Below are 13,885 nucleotides of genomic sequence, written 5' to 3'. Positions count from 1 at the left end.
TCTCTGGTACAGTAAAAGTTAAAGCATTATTGTGTAATACAGACTTTAAAAACAGAATATGACATTTTCTTTGAATTATTTAGAATCACTGTGGCTTTATTGTGTGTTTTTTCTTTACTTTTTCTTTATTTTGTATATACCCTCCCTTGCTATGTCTGAGCTACTGACCAGCCAGCACAGAGAATCCTGCCTTGGGAAGCACCAGCCTTCTGAATGAGGCTGCCCCAGTGCTTAGACAGGTTTAAACTCTGAATTCAGACTTCAGAGATAAGTTTAGATAATACTGGAAACTGAGGCATTAAATAGTTCCAAATACAAAGTGCTGAAAAGTCACTCTCACTGTTCTGCATCTCAACCTAAATCACCCTAAAAGCAAGCCTTGTCTGGCTATCCTCAGCTTAAAAATCACTAAGCAGGTATTCTTTTAAATGCATTATATGAATTGGAACTTCCTTGAATCTCATTTTAACCTACAGAATAAACAACATAAGATCAAAGTAAGTTTATTATTTGTTCCCCATTCTTGCATCAAATTATTTGTAAAAAGTACATTATGGTGCTTCTTTAAAGATTTTGAGTACATCTAAGCTTACCTGTTCCACTATTCCAAAAATTGTTGTTGGCTTTAGACTAAGCATGGGAGCCTTCAGCTGAAAAGGAAATTGAGAAGCTCAAAAAGTTTCTCAGGGCCCTTGACGCTTAATAATTTCATTACCAATGTTGAGAAGACATATCAATGAATCATGATCAGTGTGACTCTCGCTGTAAATCAGGATATCTTCATTACTATATGTCTGATTCCTAAATATAGCTGTTTTGTATGGTTTGAATATTTTATTCTGATCCTTGCTCTGAATTCCAGAAGAGATTATTACAGTGACTAGCAATGGAGGGGGTTAGAGGGAAATGCTTTATGCTGGATATGGAAAGAAGTTCCTACATCTAATCTAAAACTTTTGTTTTGTTTTGTTTTTTACCTGGGTGCTCCTGCCCCAACAGCTCACAGCAGAACAATTCCTAAATTTAAGAGCATTTGAGGAGGACCTGAAAGATGTTCAGGGCTAGATACAGGCCAGCAGGCTGCTCTTCAGACCCAGCTGGTGTCCATGTGAAATAAAACCATATACATATCCATGCATTTGTTCCAAAGTGATCTCTTTCATCACTGGCTTCCCTAGGTGGAGAAATTAATTTATCTGGATTAAGAGCAGTGGCAAGGAGACTTCCTAGAGCACATGAGTTTGGTGAGTAGAAGAGGAACAGTGACAGGAGAAGCAGAAAGTGTGAGCAACCACTTTTGTGTGAGCTACAGAAAGGACTGTGTCATTCCTGCAGAGCTGAGAGGGCCCTGAATTCCCCTTTTTTTTTTTTTTTTTTTTTTTGTCCTATACACAGTCACTCAGCTTCAGAGGGTCTTAAATCCATGCAGTCATTACACAGTTTAGTACTTGTCAATACTTGGTTTGGAGGGCAGAGTAGGCCCAATGAAAGAGAGCCTACAGCAATTACAGATTGGGTTATAATCAGCTAGCTTGTTCGTTATAGCAACTGTGAAGTAGCTAATCATTACGTTAGCATGCATACATTTTAATTTATATTGTTTCTACAAATACTCTTTTTCAGTTAGTTTCCTTTAATCATTTGGCAACTATGTTATTCACTGTTAAACAGATTAAAATAATTATTCTCTTAATTCTGGCAGCAAGGGCTAATTTTTGTTCTCAGCTGTGCTGTTCAATACTGGTGGCCAAAACTCTGTAATATTTGTCCATTTACAAACAAGAAGTAAGTGAGGTATTCCAGTTCTGAGGAGATGAGGTCTGCATCCCAGCCCTATCACCACTCATGAGGGTTGTGGCCCTGAGCTCTCCTTTACAATTCCCCTGTCATCTTCTTCTCCTTTACAATTTGCTCTGTTTTCTCCACCTGCACTGCCTCTGGGGGTCCCATAGCTCTCTCACCCAATGGAGCTGGGAGATGACGTTGAGCACTGGCCACATTGCCCCATTCTTCCTCTGCCTAGAGGTGTAACAGCCAATTGACAAAGCAATCATGCCTGTCACAGGTGGAAATATGTTTTAGACAATGGGCTTTGACACAAAGCTTCTTTTTTTTCCCTGTTACTCTTGACTTCTCAAATACATATTACATATGGGTCAGGTTGTTTCTTATGATTCACAGAGATCACTCCAGTGTAAACATGAATATACTTGTTAGCTTCAAGGGAGACAGAAGGCTAATAATAAAAACAGTGGGAGTGTGGGAGGGCAGAAAGAAGAGTCACTTGTGCTGGGAGGAAGGACTGCTGCAGGATGCCAAGCAGCTCTCCCTATGGCTGTGCATGAAACAAACGGTTGTAAAAACTCAGAGGAGCTGTTAAAGCTTTGTGACACAAAGCCACTGTAAAGGTAAACAGTGTTTAAAAAAATATTAGTGTACATAAATACTAATTGACCATGCGCTTTTCCAGAAAATGGCTGCTCAGGGTATATGGTGTACTAAGTACACTGTCCCAGTGCTGCCTTTGAAAGGGTTTTCATAGCTGAAATTATGAAATTCTGCATGAATTTGAGCCATACAATGAATGAGACAAAGAACAATTTGCTATTCCAGAGCCACATCACTGTTATACGTATATATTACATACATATATATTATATGTTATATAATTATAATGATATAAGATAGGGCACCCAGTTCGCACGAGGCAAAACAGCTATAATCTCTCCTCCTATTAATACACAAGCCAGAGATGGTGGTGGTCCCAGCCTGGAGTGCTCTCCACAAGCTGCTTGGCATGAGGCAGAGTGACTCTGTGCTGTTACTTGTAGCGGTTTGGGGATTTCTCTTCCACATAAAAGAGAGAGAGAGATGAGCTTGCTTGCGGTCAGATCCCATGCACTATTGCTGTTCCATCTTTCCAGCAACTGTATTGGAACAGCTTGACTGTACAGCACTAATAGCTCTGATGCTTTCTATTGTGCCATGGACCTTGCAGTTAGGTGCCCCAGGGCATAGAGCAGTGAGACAAGTTAGTGATAGCTAACAGAATACTTATCTTTCAGAATCAACTGAAGATGCTTTGGAGAGAGGAATGGATTTCAGTGCCTCATACTCTTAATTTGTAGTCTTCATCCCTGTAGTGGTTTCACACTGATGACTAGCTAATTTCCATCATGCTGCTCTCTCACTCCCCTTCCTCAACAGAACAGGGGGGAAAATACAATGAAAAAGGCTCATGAAAAATTCATGGACGGAGACAAGAAGAAGGAGATCACTCACCAACTACTGCCACAGGCAAAACAGCGTAAGGGAGATTAATGTAATTTATTGCCTGATAATAACAGACTAGAACAGTGAGAACTAAAAGCAAACTAAAAACATCTTCCTCCCTGTTCACCCTCTTCTACTTCCCCCCCCTAACCCCCCCCCTCCCCCCGAGGGGTGCAGGGGAATGGGGAATGAGGAATGCGTTCAGGCCATAATGCTTGGTCTCTGCTCTCTCCTCCATAGTCACCCTCTTCCCCTGCTTCAGCATGGAGTTCTCCCTCTTCCCCTCTAGCATGGAGTGCTTCCCATGGGTTGCAGTCCAAACAGATCCTACACGGGCTTTCCACAGACTGCAGTTCTTCAAGAACTGCTCCAATATGGGCCCAGGGATGCAGTCCTTCAGGAAGTAACTGCTTTAGAGTGGGTTCCCGATGGGATGTAGCTCCTGCCAAACCACTTGCTCCACAGTGGGCTCCTCTCCATGGGCTGCAGTTCTGGTCCAGAGTCTGCTCCTGTATAGGCTCTCCATGGACTGCAGCCTCCTTCAGGCCAGATCCACCTGTTCCACCATGGGCTCCTCTATGGGCTTCAGGGCAATCTCTGCTTTGGTCCCTGGAGCACCTCTTTCTTCACTGACCTTGGTGGTTGCAGGGTTATCTCTTTCTACATTTTCTCACTCCTCTCTCCCAGCTGCTGCTGTGCATCATCCCCCACCCCCCCCCCCCCCACCCCTTTGAAATATGTAATCACAGAGGTGAAACCAACCTTGCTCATTGGCTCAGCTTTGACCAGTGGCGTGTCTGTTTTGGAACTATCTCTTGGGGTCTTGGGGCAGCTCCTGGTCTCTTAGAGAGGCCACCCCTGCAGACCCCATGCTTTGAAAACCATGCTACATAAGCACAGTACACTCCCATGCATCAAATGGATGAGTATCGCTCAAGTCTATTTTTTTTTTAATCATTGATGCTAGAATAATTGATGTTTTACTGAGTTGTTGTTTTAGCTGTGCATTTTAAGTTTTTAAGCCTAATATGATATTTTGATATCATATGATATATATGATGATATTTTTTGAGGCCATGGTCTTGCAGTGAAAAATGTGTGTGTGGGGGGTATTTACATAAAGTTCGTTAGAAGACACTAAAGCAGCATGGATTAAAATGTCTAGATTTATTTGCATGGTAGTCAGCTCAACTTCATCACAGAATCAGATTTGTCTAGGTTGAAAGACACCTCAAGATCATCGAGTCCAACCTCTGACCTAACACTAACAGTCCTCCACTAAACCGTATCCCTAAGCTCTACATCTAAACGTCTTTTGAAGACGTCCAGGGATGGTGACTCCACCACTTCCCTGGGCAGCCCATTCCAATGCCTAACAACCCTCTCCGAAAAGAAGTTCTTCCTAAGATCCAACCTAAAACACCCCTGGCGCAACTTTAGCCCGTTCCCCCTTGTCCTCTCACCAGGCACATGGGAGAATAGACCAAACCCCACCTCGCTACAGCCTCCTTTAATGTACTTATAAAGAGCGATAAAGTTGCCCCCGAGCCTCCTTTTCTCCAGGCTGAACAAGCCCAGCTCCCTCAGCCGCTCCTCGTAGGATTTGTTCTCCAGACCCCTCACCAGCTTTGTCGCCCTTCTCTGGACTCTTTCGAGCACCTCGATGTCCTTCTTGTAGTGAGGGGCCCAAAAGTGAACACAGTACTCGAGGTGCGGCCTCACCAGAGCCGAGTACAGGGGGACAATCTCTTCCCTAGCCCTGCTGGCCACACTGCTTCTTATAGCCAGGATGCTGTTGGCCTTCTTGGCCGCCTGAGCACACTGCTGGCTCATATTCAGCCAACTATCAACCAATACTCCCAGGTCCTTCTCCGCCAGGCAGCTTTCCAACCACTCATCTCCCAGCCTGTAGCTCTGCTTGGGGTTATTGCGCCCCAGGTGCAGGACCCGGCACTTGGCCTTGTTGAACTTCATACAGTTGACCTCAGCCCATCGGTCCAGCCTATCCAGATCCTCCTGCAGAGCCTTCCTACCCTCGAGCAGATCGACACACGCACCTAACTTGGTGTCATCTGCAAACTTACTGAGGGTGCACTCAATGCCCTCATCCAGATCATTGATAAAGATATTAAAGAGGACTGGTCCCAGTACCGAGCCCTGGGGAACGCCACTAGTGACCGGCCTCCAACTGGATTTGACTCCATTCACCACAACTTTTTGGGCCCTCCAGGATCGTCTGGTCCAACCATCCTCCTAACACCAATATCAGCCACTAAACCATGTCCCTGTGCACCAGGTCCAGCCTTTCCTTAAACACCCCCCAGGACGGTGAATCCACCACCTCCCTGAGCAACCCCTTCCAATGCCTGACTGCTCTCTCTGTGAAGAACTGTCTCCTAATTTCCAACCTAAACCTCCCCTGGTGCAACTTTAGGCCATTCCCTCTAGTCCTGTCACTGGTTATCTGTGAGAAGAGGCTGACCCCCAGCTCCCCACAACATCCTTTCAGGTGACTGTAGAGAGCAAGTAAGGTCTCCCCTGAGCCTCCTCTTCTCCAGACTAAATAACCCCAGCTCTCTCAGCCACTCCTCCGAAGACTTGTGTTCCAGGCCCTTCACCAGCTTTGTAGACCTTCTCTGGACACGCTCCAGGGCCTCAATGTCTTTCTTGTAGTGAGGGGCCCAAAAGTGAACACAGTACTTGAGGTGCAGCCTCACCAGAGCAGAATACAGGGGGACGATTGCCTCCCTGGTCCTGCTGGCTCCACTATTCCTGATATAAGCCAGGATGCTGTTGGCCTTCTTGACCACCTGGGCACAATGCTGGCTCATGTTCGGGTGAGTGTTGACCAACACCCCCAGATCCTTTTCCTCTGCACAGCTTTCCAGCCACTCTGCCCCAAGCCTGTAGCATTGCATGGGATTGTTGTGACCAAAGTGCGGGACCCAGAACTTATCCATGTTGAACCTCATCCCATTGGCCCTTGCCTATCGACCCAGCCTGTCCAGGTCCCTCTGCAGGGCCTTCCTACCCTCCTCTGGCATATCGACACTTCTCCCCAACTTGGTGTCATCTGCAAATTCACTGAGGATGCACTCAATTCCCTGGTCCAAATCATCAATAATGATACTAAAGAGTATGGGCCACAGCACTGACCCCTGGAGAACACTACTTGTGACCGGTCGCAGCTGGATTTCTCTCCATTCCCAGGTCACATGTCTCTGTTTCCACCGTCTGTGCATTTCCTTCTTTTGCCTAAGTTTGACCAGAAGATCCTTGTTCATCCATGTGTAATAAATGGCTAAGTCCCAAATAGGGTTATAATCAAAGTTACAATTTATTAAATGAATAGAGGTAAGCAAACAGTGCTGGGTGCGCCGGGAGTCTCTGAGTTATTATAATTAGTTTCCGGAATCTGAACCTTCCCACTGGCGCATGCGTATCAGTCTCCAGTGGTCCCTCTGGGGGTGAAGGCTCGTAGTCTTCCTCCCAGGCTTTTTTTCTTGTCCTTCTCCTTTGTCCAACTTGGCCGGGTGTCAGAGACTTGTGCAGCATCCCCTGCAAGCTTTGTCTTCTAGTCGTCCTTCAGCTTTCCCCTTCTCCTTAAACTCTTGGCCAGATATCAGAGACTTGCATAGTGTCCCATGCAATAGTCATAATAGTTAGCAGTTATTCTGAAACCCCTTTGTTCTCTTATCCCCTATTGACACAAATTGTTGGACTATTCCTTTGCAAGATACAAGAATTATATACATTAACCACTCTGTTTTTCTTAGACTTGTGGTTATACAAGGGTATGTAAGACAGCAGGTCACATTCATCATACCATGCATCCCTAGCATTGTTCCATATTGACACGAATCAGATGAACACATTTCACACATGCCAGTTTCCTGCCTTCCCTGCTTGATTTATTTTGTATAGGAGTGGAGAGCTCTTGTGCTCTAAGGAAAATATCCAGTTGCCTGAGAGCTGCCTGAGAGTTGCCAGCCTTTATCAGCTCCTCTGTCTCTAAGTACAATGACGCATGGGATCTCATCCACTAATTCTTTGAACTTCTTGAAGTCCGCTCTTTGGAAGTTTAGGGTCCTGAATTTGCTGCTGGCCAGGCCCATGTTCCTCGAGATCACAAACTCAACCAGGGTATGGTCACTGAAACCCAGGCTTCCTCAAATCTTAACCTATTTAGTGAGCACTTTTGCCCTGGTGACCACCAGGTCCTATAATGCTGAACACTACTCTCTGGACCCAGCCGTTCAGCCAGCTTTTAACACAGCAAAGAGTGTACCTGTCCAAGCCATGGCTTCCACTTTTTCCAGGAGAATACCATGGGAGACCATGTCAAAGGCTTTGATGAAGTCTAGGTAGACTATATCAACAGCCTTTCCCTCATCCACCAGGTGGGTCACCCAATCATAGAAGGAGATGAGGTTGGTCAGGCAGGACTTGCCTTTCATGAACCCATGCTGGCTGGGCCTGATCCCCTGGTTGTCCCGCATATGCTGCGTGATTGCACTCAACATGACCCGTTCCATAACCTTTCCTGGAACCGAGGCCAGGCTGACAGACCTGTAGTTCCCCAGATCCTCCTTACGACCCTTCTTATAGATGCGTGTCACATCAGCAAGTCTCCAGTCATCTGGAACCTCTCCAGATGTCCATGACTGCTGATAGATGATGGAAAGCGGTCCAACAATCACATCCGCCAACTGCCTCAGCACCCTCGGGTGGATCCCATCTGGCCCCATGGACTTGTGACAGTATAGGTGGAGCAGCAGGTCTCTGTTTCCACTTGAATCGTGGGGGGTTTCTTCTGCTCCCTGTCCCAGACTTCCAGGTCAGGAGGCTGAGTACCCCAAGGATAACTGGTCTGACTAGTAAAGACAGATGTACAGAAGGCATTGAGAACCTCAGCCTTTTCCTTATCCTCAGTAGTCATGCTCCCCCTTGTGCCCAGTAAAGGATGGAGATTCACGGTGGCTCTCCTCTTGCCGTTAATATATTTATAAAAGCATTTTTCATTACCCTTAACCATATTGGCCAGGTTGAGCTCATGCTGGGCTTTGGCCTTCCTGACTTTTTCTCTGCATATGCTCTCAACTTCCTTGTACTCTCCCCGAATTACGTGTCCCCTCTTCCACTGGACATAAACTCTCTTTTCCTCCCGGAGACTCAGCAAAAGTTCGCTGTTCAGCCACAGCGGTCTTCTTCCCTGCCAGCTCATCTTACGGTACACGGAGACAGCCCGCTCCTGCACCTTTAAGACTTCCATCTGGAGGAGCATCCAGACTTCCTGGACCCCTCTGCCTTTCAAGACTGACTCCTGAGGGACCTTCTCTACCGGTGTCCTGAACAATTCAAAGTCTGCCCTCCGGAACTCCAAGGTAGCTGTTATACTGACTCCCCTACTGACTTTGCTAAGAATAGAGAACTCTACCATTTTGTGGTCACTGTCTGTGCCCAAGACAGCTTCTGACCACCACGTCTCTCACCAGTCCTTCTCCAATCGTGAACAGCAGGTCTAGTGGAACACCCCCCCTCCCAGTAGTCTCACTAACCAGCTAATTCAGGAAGCTATTTTCCACACACTCCGGGAACCTCCTCCAGGACTGCTTCCTCAGGGCTGTGTTGTATTTCCAGCATATGCCTGGGAAGTTAAAGTCCCCCACGAAAACAAGCGCTGCTGACTGAGCGACTTCCACCAGCTGCTTGTAGAACACCTCTTCATCCTGGTTTCCTTCTCTTCATCCTGGTTTGGCGGTCTATAACAGACCCCCACCAGGATCCTTACCCATAGGGACTTGATCTTATAATTCCCAGCCCTGAGCTCTACAACATCAAAACACTCTCTAATACAGAGAGCCATGCCACCTCCCCTTTGCTGCCCGTCCCTTCTGAAGAGCTTATATCCAGCCATTGCAGCACTCCAGTCGCAGGAATGGTCCCACCACATTTCAGTGATGGCAACTAAGTTGTAGTTTCCTGGCCACACAATGGCTTCCAGCTCCTCCTGTTTGTTGCCCATGCTGCATGCATTAGTGTAGATGTACTTCAGTTGCGCCATTGCCCTCACCCCCAACCCTGGGACTGCTCCTCCAGGCTCATCTCTAGTGAGCCTCATTTCATCCCCGTCCCCCTTCACACCTAGTTTAAAGCCCTCTCAACGAGCCCTGCCAGCTCCTGGCCTAGTATCCCTTTCCCCCTTTGAGACGTGGGACCCATCTGCAGCGTTACAGGCCAGGTACCAAGTAAACCACCCCATGGTCAAAAAAAAAAAACCACAAAATTCCTGCAGTGGCACCAGCCTCTCAGCCATGTATTGATCAGCTGTGCTTTCCAGGTCCCCTCACTATCCCTCTCTGCCACTGAAGGGATAGAGGAAAATACCACTTGTGCTCCCACTCCATCCACTAACTGCCCCAATCCCCTGAAGTTCTTTTTGATAGCCTTCAGGCTTCTTTCAGCAATTTATTTGTTGCCAGCCTGAATTATCACTAAGGGATAATATTTGGAGGGGCAAACCATGCCAGGAAGTTTCCTGCTAACTTCTCTGACCTGGGCCACAGGGAGGCAGCAGACTTCCCTATGAGTAGGGTCTGGCCAACAGATGGGGTTCTCTGTTCCCCTCAGAAAGGAGTCACCTACAACAATTACCCTTCTTTCCTTCTTGATGGAGAAAGTCTTGAGGCATGGAGTCGACTTCCTTGCCCTAGACAACCTCCTGGGTGGACCTTCCCCCATATCCTCACCTACCCATCCCTCAAGCTCCAGAGCCACAAACCTATTGTGTAAGGGCACCTGGGAAGGCAAGGTGGGTATGGAGGGGGCTCTCCTGAAATGCCAAGCAGGGACCTGTTTCCATTCCTCTCCATCTCTTAGGTCCCCTCCCTCTGCCCGTCAGTGACAGGGAAGGGGGTCCACAACTATTTGGGGTGTATCACCCCCATGCCTTTCTCTCAGGTATGTCAGGGAGTTATTCCACCAGTCTAAATCCTGCTTACTCTTCCTGTTGGTCCTCAGTCTCCCCACCTCCTCCTTGAGCTCTGCCACCAGGCTGATCAGATCCTCCACCTGCTCACACCTCATGCAGGTAGTATCTTTGCCACCCTCCATTGGTAGCAACAGGCTCAGGCACTCCCTACAACTTGAGACCTGAAGAGCCGCATCACTGGAAAGGCAGTTAGTCTCAGTTGCCAGAGTCTTTTTGGCGAGAGCTTTCTGTCTGGAGGACACCACGTCTGGATTTACCATCTGGGAGGCAGCCAATAGGTCAGCCTGTTTCCTGAGTGGAGAGGGATACTCCACCCGCCCTACCTGTACAAACTGACCCGCCACCTCCTGGTCCCTATGTTCCTGGTTTCTTGCGCTCCCCAGGGGCTGCCTTTGTACAACAGAGGGGGGCACTTCTGGCTCCATTCAAGTCTCATCAGTTGCCCTCGTGAGGGCTGCCGGGTCCTGGCTGCTTCCTCTTCTGCCTCAAGTGGCCTCGAAGCAGGAAACCTCATGCACGCTGCAATCCCTCGCAGAGCGTGGGATCACCAATTGCCTGGGCGAGTGACTGTATAATGGTGGCTACACCTGATTTAAATGGCCCGCCACCGCATAAGTAATAATTTACCTGAGTAAGTATATCAAATGCATTGTTCACTGACTAAATCTTATCCCTGTCTCAAGGATTTTGTCCTTCATATAAATTACTGAAAAAAAAATTGAGGAAACAATAGTACACGTTCAATCCTAATAACAATTTGGGTTCTGGTTTTGGCTTTGTGGAAACCTTAAAGAGTCACAAATTGTTTAAAAAACGGAAATAGTACATGAACATCAGCAAGAGTTTAGACTACTTTCTGTTTCTAGACTGAACGTTAACATGTTATGTATTTTCTCTGAAGGAAGTAGAAATTCGAAACAAAGACCTGGAAGGCCAGCTCTCTGATCTAGAGCAACGTCTGGAGAAAAGTCAGAATGAGCAAGAAGCTTTTCACAATAACTTGAAGACACTTTTAGAAAATCTTGATGGAAAAATATTTGAACTGACCGAGTTACGAGATAACTTGGCCAAGCTAGTAGAATGCAGCTAAAGAAAATGGGATTTCAGTGCCAATCAGCTTAAAGATGCACTGTCTCTCTTTGTAGGACTGTCTTGAGCTCTGCATCTAATTTTGTGCAACTTTGAAAATGCTTTCCTGAGAGGGCTTATTTTAAATTTGAGTCATACTTCAATGTAAAATTTAGAACTCAGCTTGAAGCTAGCTGAAGAAAAAAACACACACAAACAAAAACAAAAACAACTTGAATTACAAATTACCTCCTTGTACATTATTGGACATAGATAACTTGAAAGATATTAACAGTAATTGAATGCAATCCTTTTCTAATTATCAGTGATGGAAGAAGTAGTAGTGGCCCAAGTTACATCCTCTTTTTGTAATAGACACAATATAGGTTATCTGCTGTTTTATTTATTCAAGATATTTAATTTGTTCAACAACTTAGTGCTGATGGCCCTGTATTTTGTTGTTCTTAATTTCTCAGGATATTTTACACTGTGGAGAAGCAGTGCCATTACTAATTTATTCTTCCCAGGTGTGACAGTTGCATCTTTAATTGAAATAAAGTTCTTCCTTTTGGGGTTTTTGGTTGGTTGGTTGTTTTATGTATATACTGGAAATACTGTATTATACTGTATTTCGTTATGGAGCTTACTCTGATGTTCTACAATACTGACCAATGTAAGGTTTACTTTTTCATATGAATTCTATGTAATTACAATGCGATATTTCCACTCAAATATGTTTTGAAGCCAACCAATGATATCAGGTGAGTCCCTCAGAAAAAAAAATAAAAATAAAATAAAATAAAAAGAGAGAATTTGACATGCACAAATAACAAGAAATTGCCAGCACATATATCAAATATATATGTTCAATTAACTGTTAACCTGTTCTGCAGGAGACTTTTTCAGAATGTCACATGAATTTCTGGTATTGTGACTAAGGGCTTATGGGGAACACTGTTTATTATAGACTGCATTAAGGGCTTAGAGCTATTGAAAGGGATTGCTCATACATTGAACTTACCCAGCCAAGAAAGCTGTTTCTAGAAGTTTTGTTGTCATAGCAATTTGAAATGGAGATGTTTACTCTTTTATGAATCTTCATATCATATCTTTATTATTACTACACCAGGCAATATTCTGAATTGTTAACTAAATGTTTAAAAACAGGAAATGGAATTAAATTATATTCAGTGAACAGATTTTAAAGCTGTTTTCATGTAATTTTAACACTTTGTGCAAAAACACCTTTCTTTATATAATAGATTTATTAAAAAAGGAAACAACACAGAAAGCTCTGAAAGGTAAGCCAAGTGTCATGTGTCTTGCGACAAAGTACGTTCTTGCCATAAATTGCTTGTAATGTTGAAGAGGGCTTTTTAAAAATGTATGGATGAACGTCAGAGTTCAGAGCCAAAAGATGCACTGACCTTTGTTTGTTCCCCAAATTTGATTTTTAAACATGAAATCTAGCTGCTTATTAAATTTGTACAACACAATTTTGTCATCTTAGAGAATGCTATATAGAACTAGAAAAGTTTGTTTTTATGTGGGTACTGTATATATATACATCATATAATATACATGGGTTTTCATTTATATCAGAAATACATTATTTATTTCCAAAATACTGTGTTTTTTCTTTACCAGTGATTTACCAAGTGTCTCCTGACTAATCAGGAAAGTGGTTCAGGTCAAATGCTAAAACATCATGTATTATACTGTATTTAATGTACACAATGTTTAGGTTTTCTCCATATTTTAGGGTATTTTCTCATATATTTTATTTATTAAAGGGGTGGGGGGACCTTGGTTCAGCATGCTACTGGGTGAAAACTTTGTGGTGAGTTACATGTTTTTCATTCGGTGGCTTTTAAACAGTAATGTGTATATCTACATCAGGTCCAGATAAGCAAATATCACCATGTTTTAATTTACCTGTGGATATTTGGGCCTGATTCTCCTGTCACTTGCACTGCTTCAAACCGTATGTGTCCCTGATGGGATCAGCAACATTCATTTGTGGAAGTACGGGGAGAATCTGGCCCATTATGCTCAATGGACAGAATAAGGATGAAGAAAGAATACAAACAATAGAAAGTTGATAATGGAATAAATGTAATATTATTTTTAATGATATTATTATTGACATTTTAAAAGATATTATGTCATTCACATGTGGGAAAATAGTGGACAGAAATATTTCCACTTAAATTTTGTGAATGTGTGGTACATGAGTATTTCTATGTATACGTGTACACACATATATACAGAATAATTAGATGTGCACAATTTTAATATTTTCCTATTGAAATTAAATTTTAAACTGGAAATTGATATTTGAGAATTTCTTTTCTCATGCAGTAGATATGCTTCATTGCTTTTTTTTTTTTTTTAATAATACAATTACTGAGGGCTGCACCTTTGAACTCCCATACAGTTGCCTAACATAAATATGGAATAAGGGGGACATACATACACATATAAATAAAATCCTATTGCTAAGAATATTTTTAATGCTTATTTGCAGTAAATGTGTGTTTAAAAACTACAACC

At 44.1% G+C, this 13,885-nt stretch overlaps 1 protein-coding gene across 1 annotated transcript in view; it reads left to right on the top strand.

The window, feature by feature from the left end:
• Positions 1–12,531, top strand: part of LOC116501384 (homer protein homolog 1-like) — a 164,489-nt gene extending 151,958 nt beyond the window's left edge. Inside the window, exon 11 of the mRNA XM_032206909.1 lies at positions 11,166–12,531. Within this exon, the coding sequence (XP_032062800.1) occupies positions 11,166–11,354 (189 nt within the window). The 3' untranslated portion in view covers positions 11,355–12,531. The remainder of the gene's footprint in view (positions 1–11,165) is intronic.
• The last annotated feature ends 1,354 nt before the right edge of the window (positions 12,532–13,885 follow it).

This window comes from Aythya fuligula, chromosome W (genome assembly GCF_009819795.1).
Source record: "Aythya fuligula isolate bAytFul2 chromosome W, bAytFul2.pri, whole genome shotgun sequence".
Taxonomy (NCBI): Eukaryota; Metazoa; Chordata; class Aves; order Anseriformes; family Anatidae; genus Aythya; species Aythya fuligula.
The sequence above is the reverse complement of the archived record's forward strand: the minus strand, read 5'-3'. Positions and strand labels throughout refer to the sequence as shown.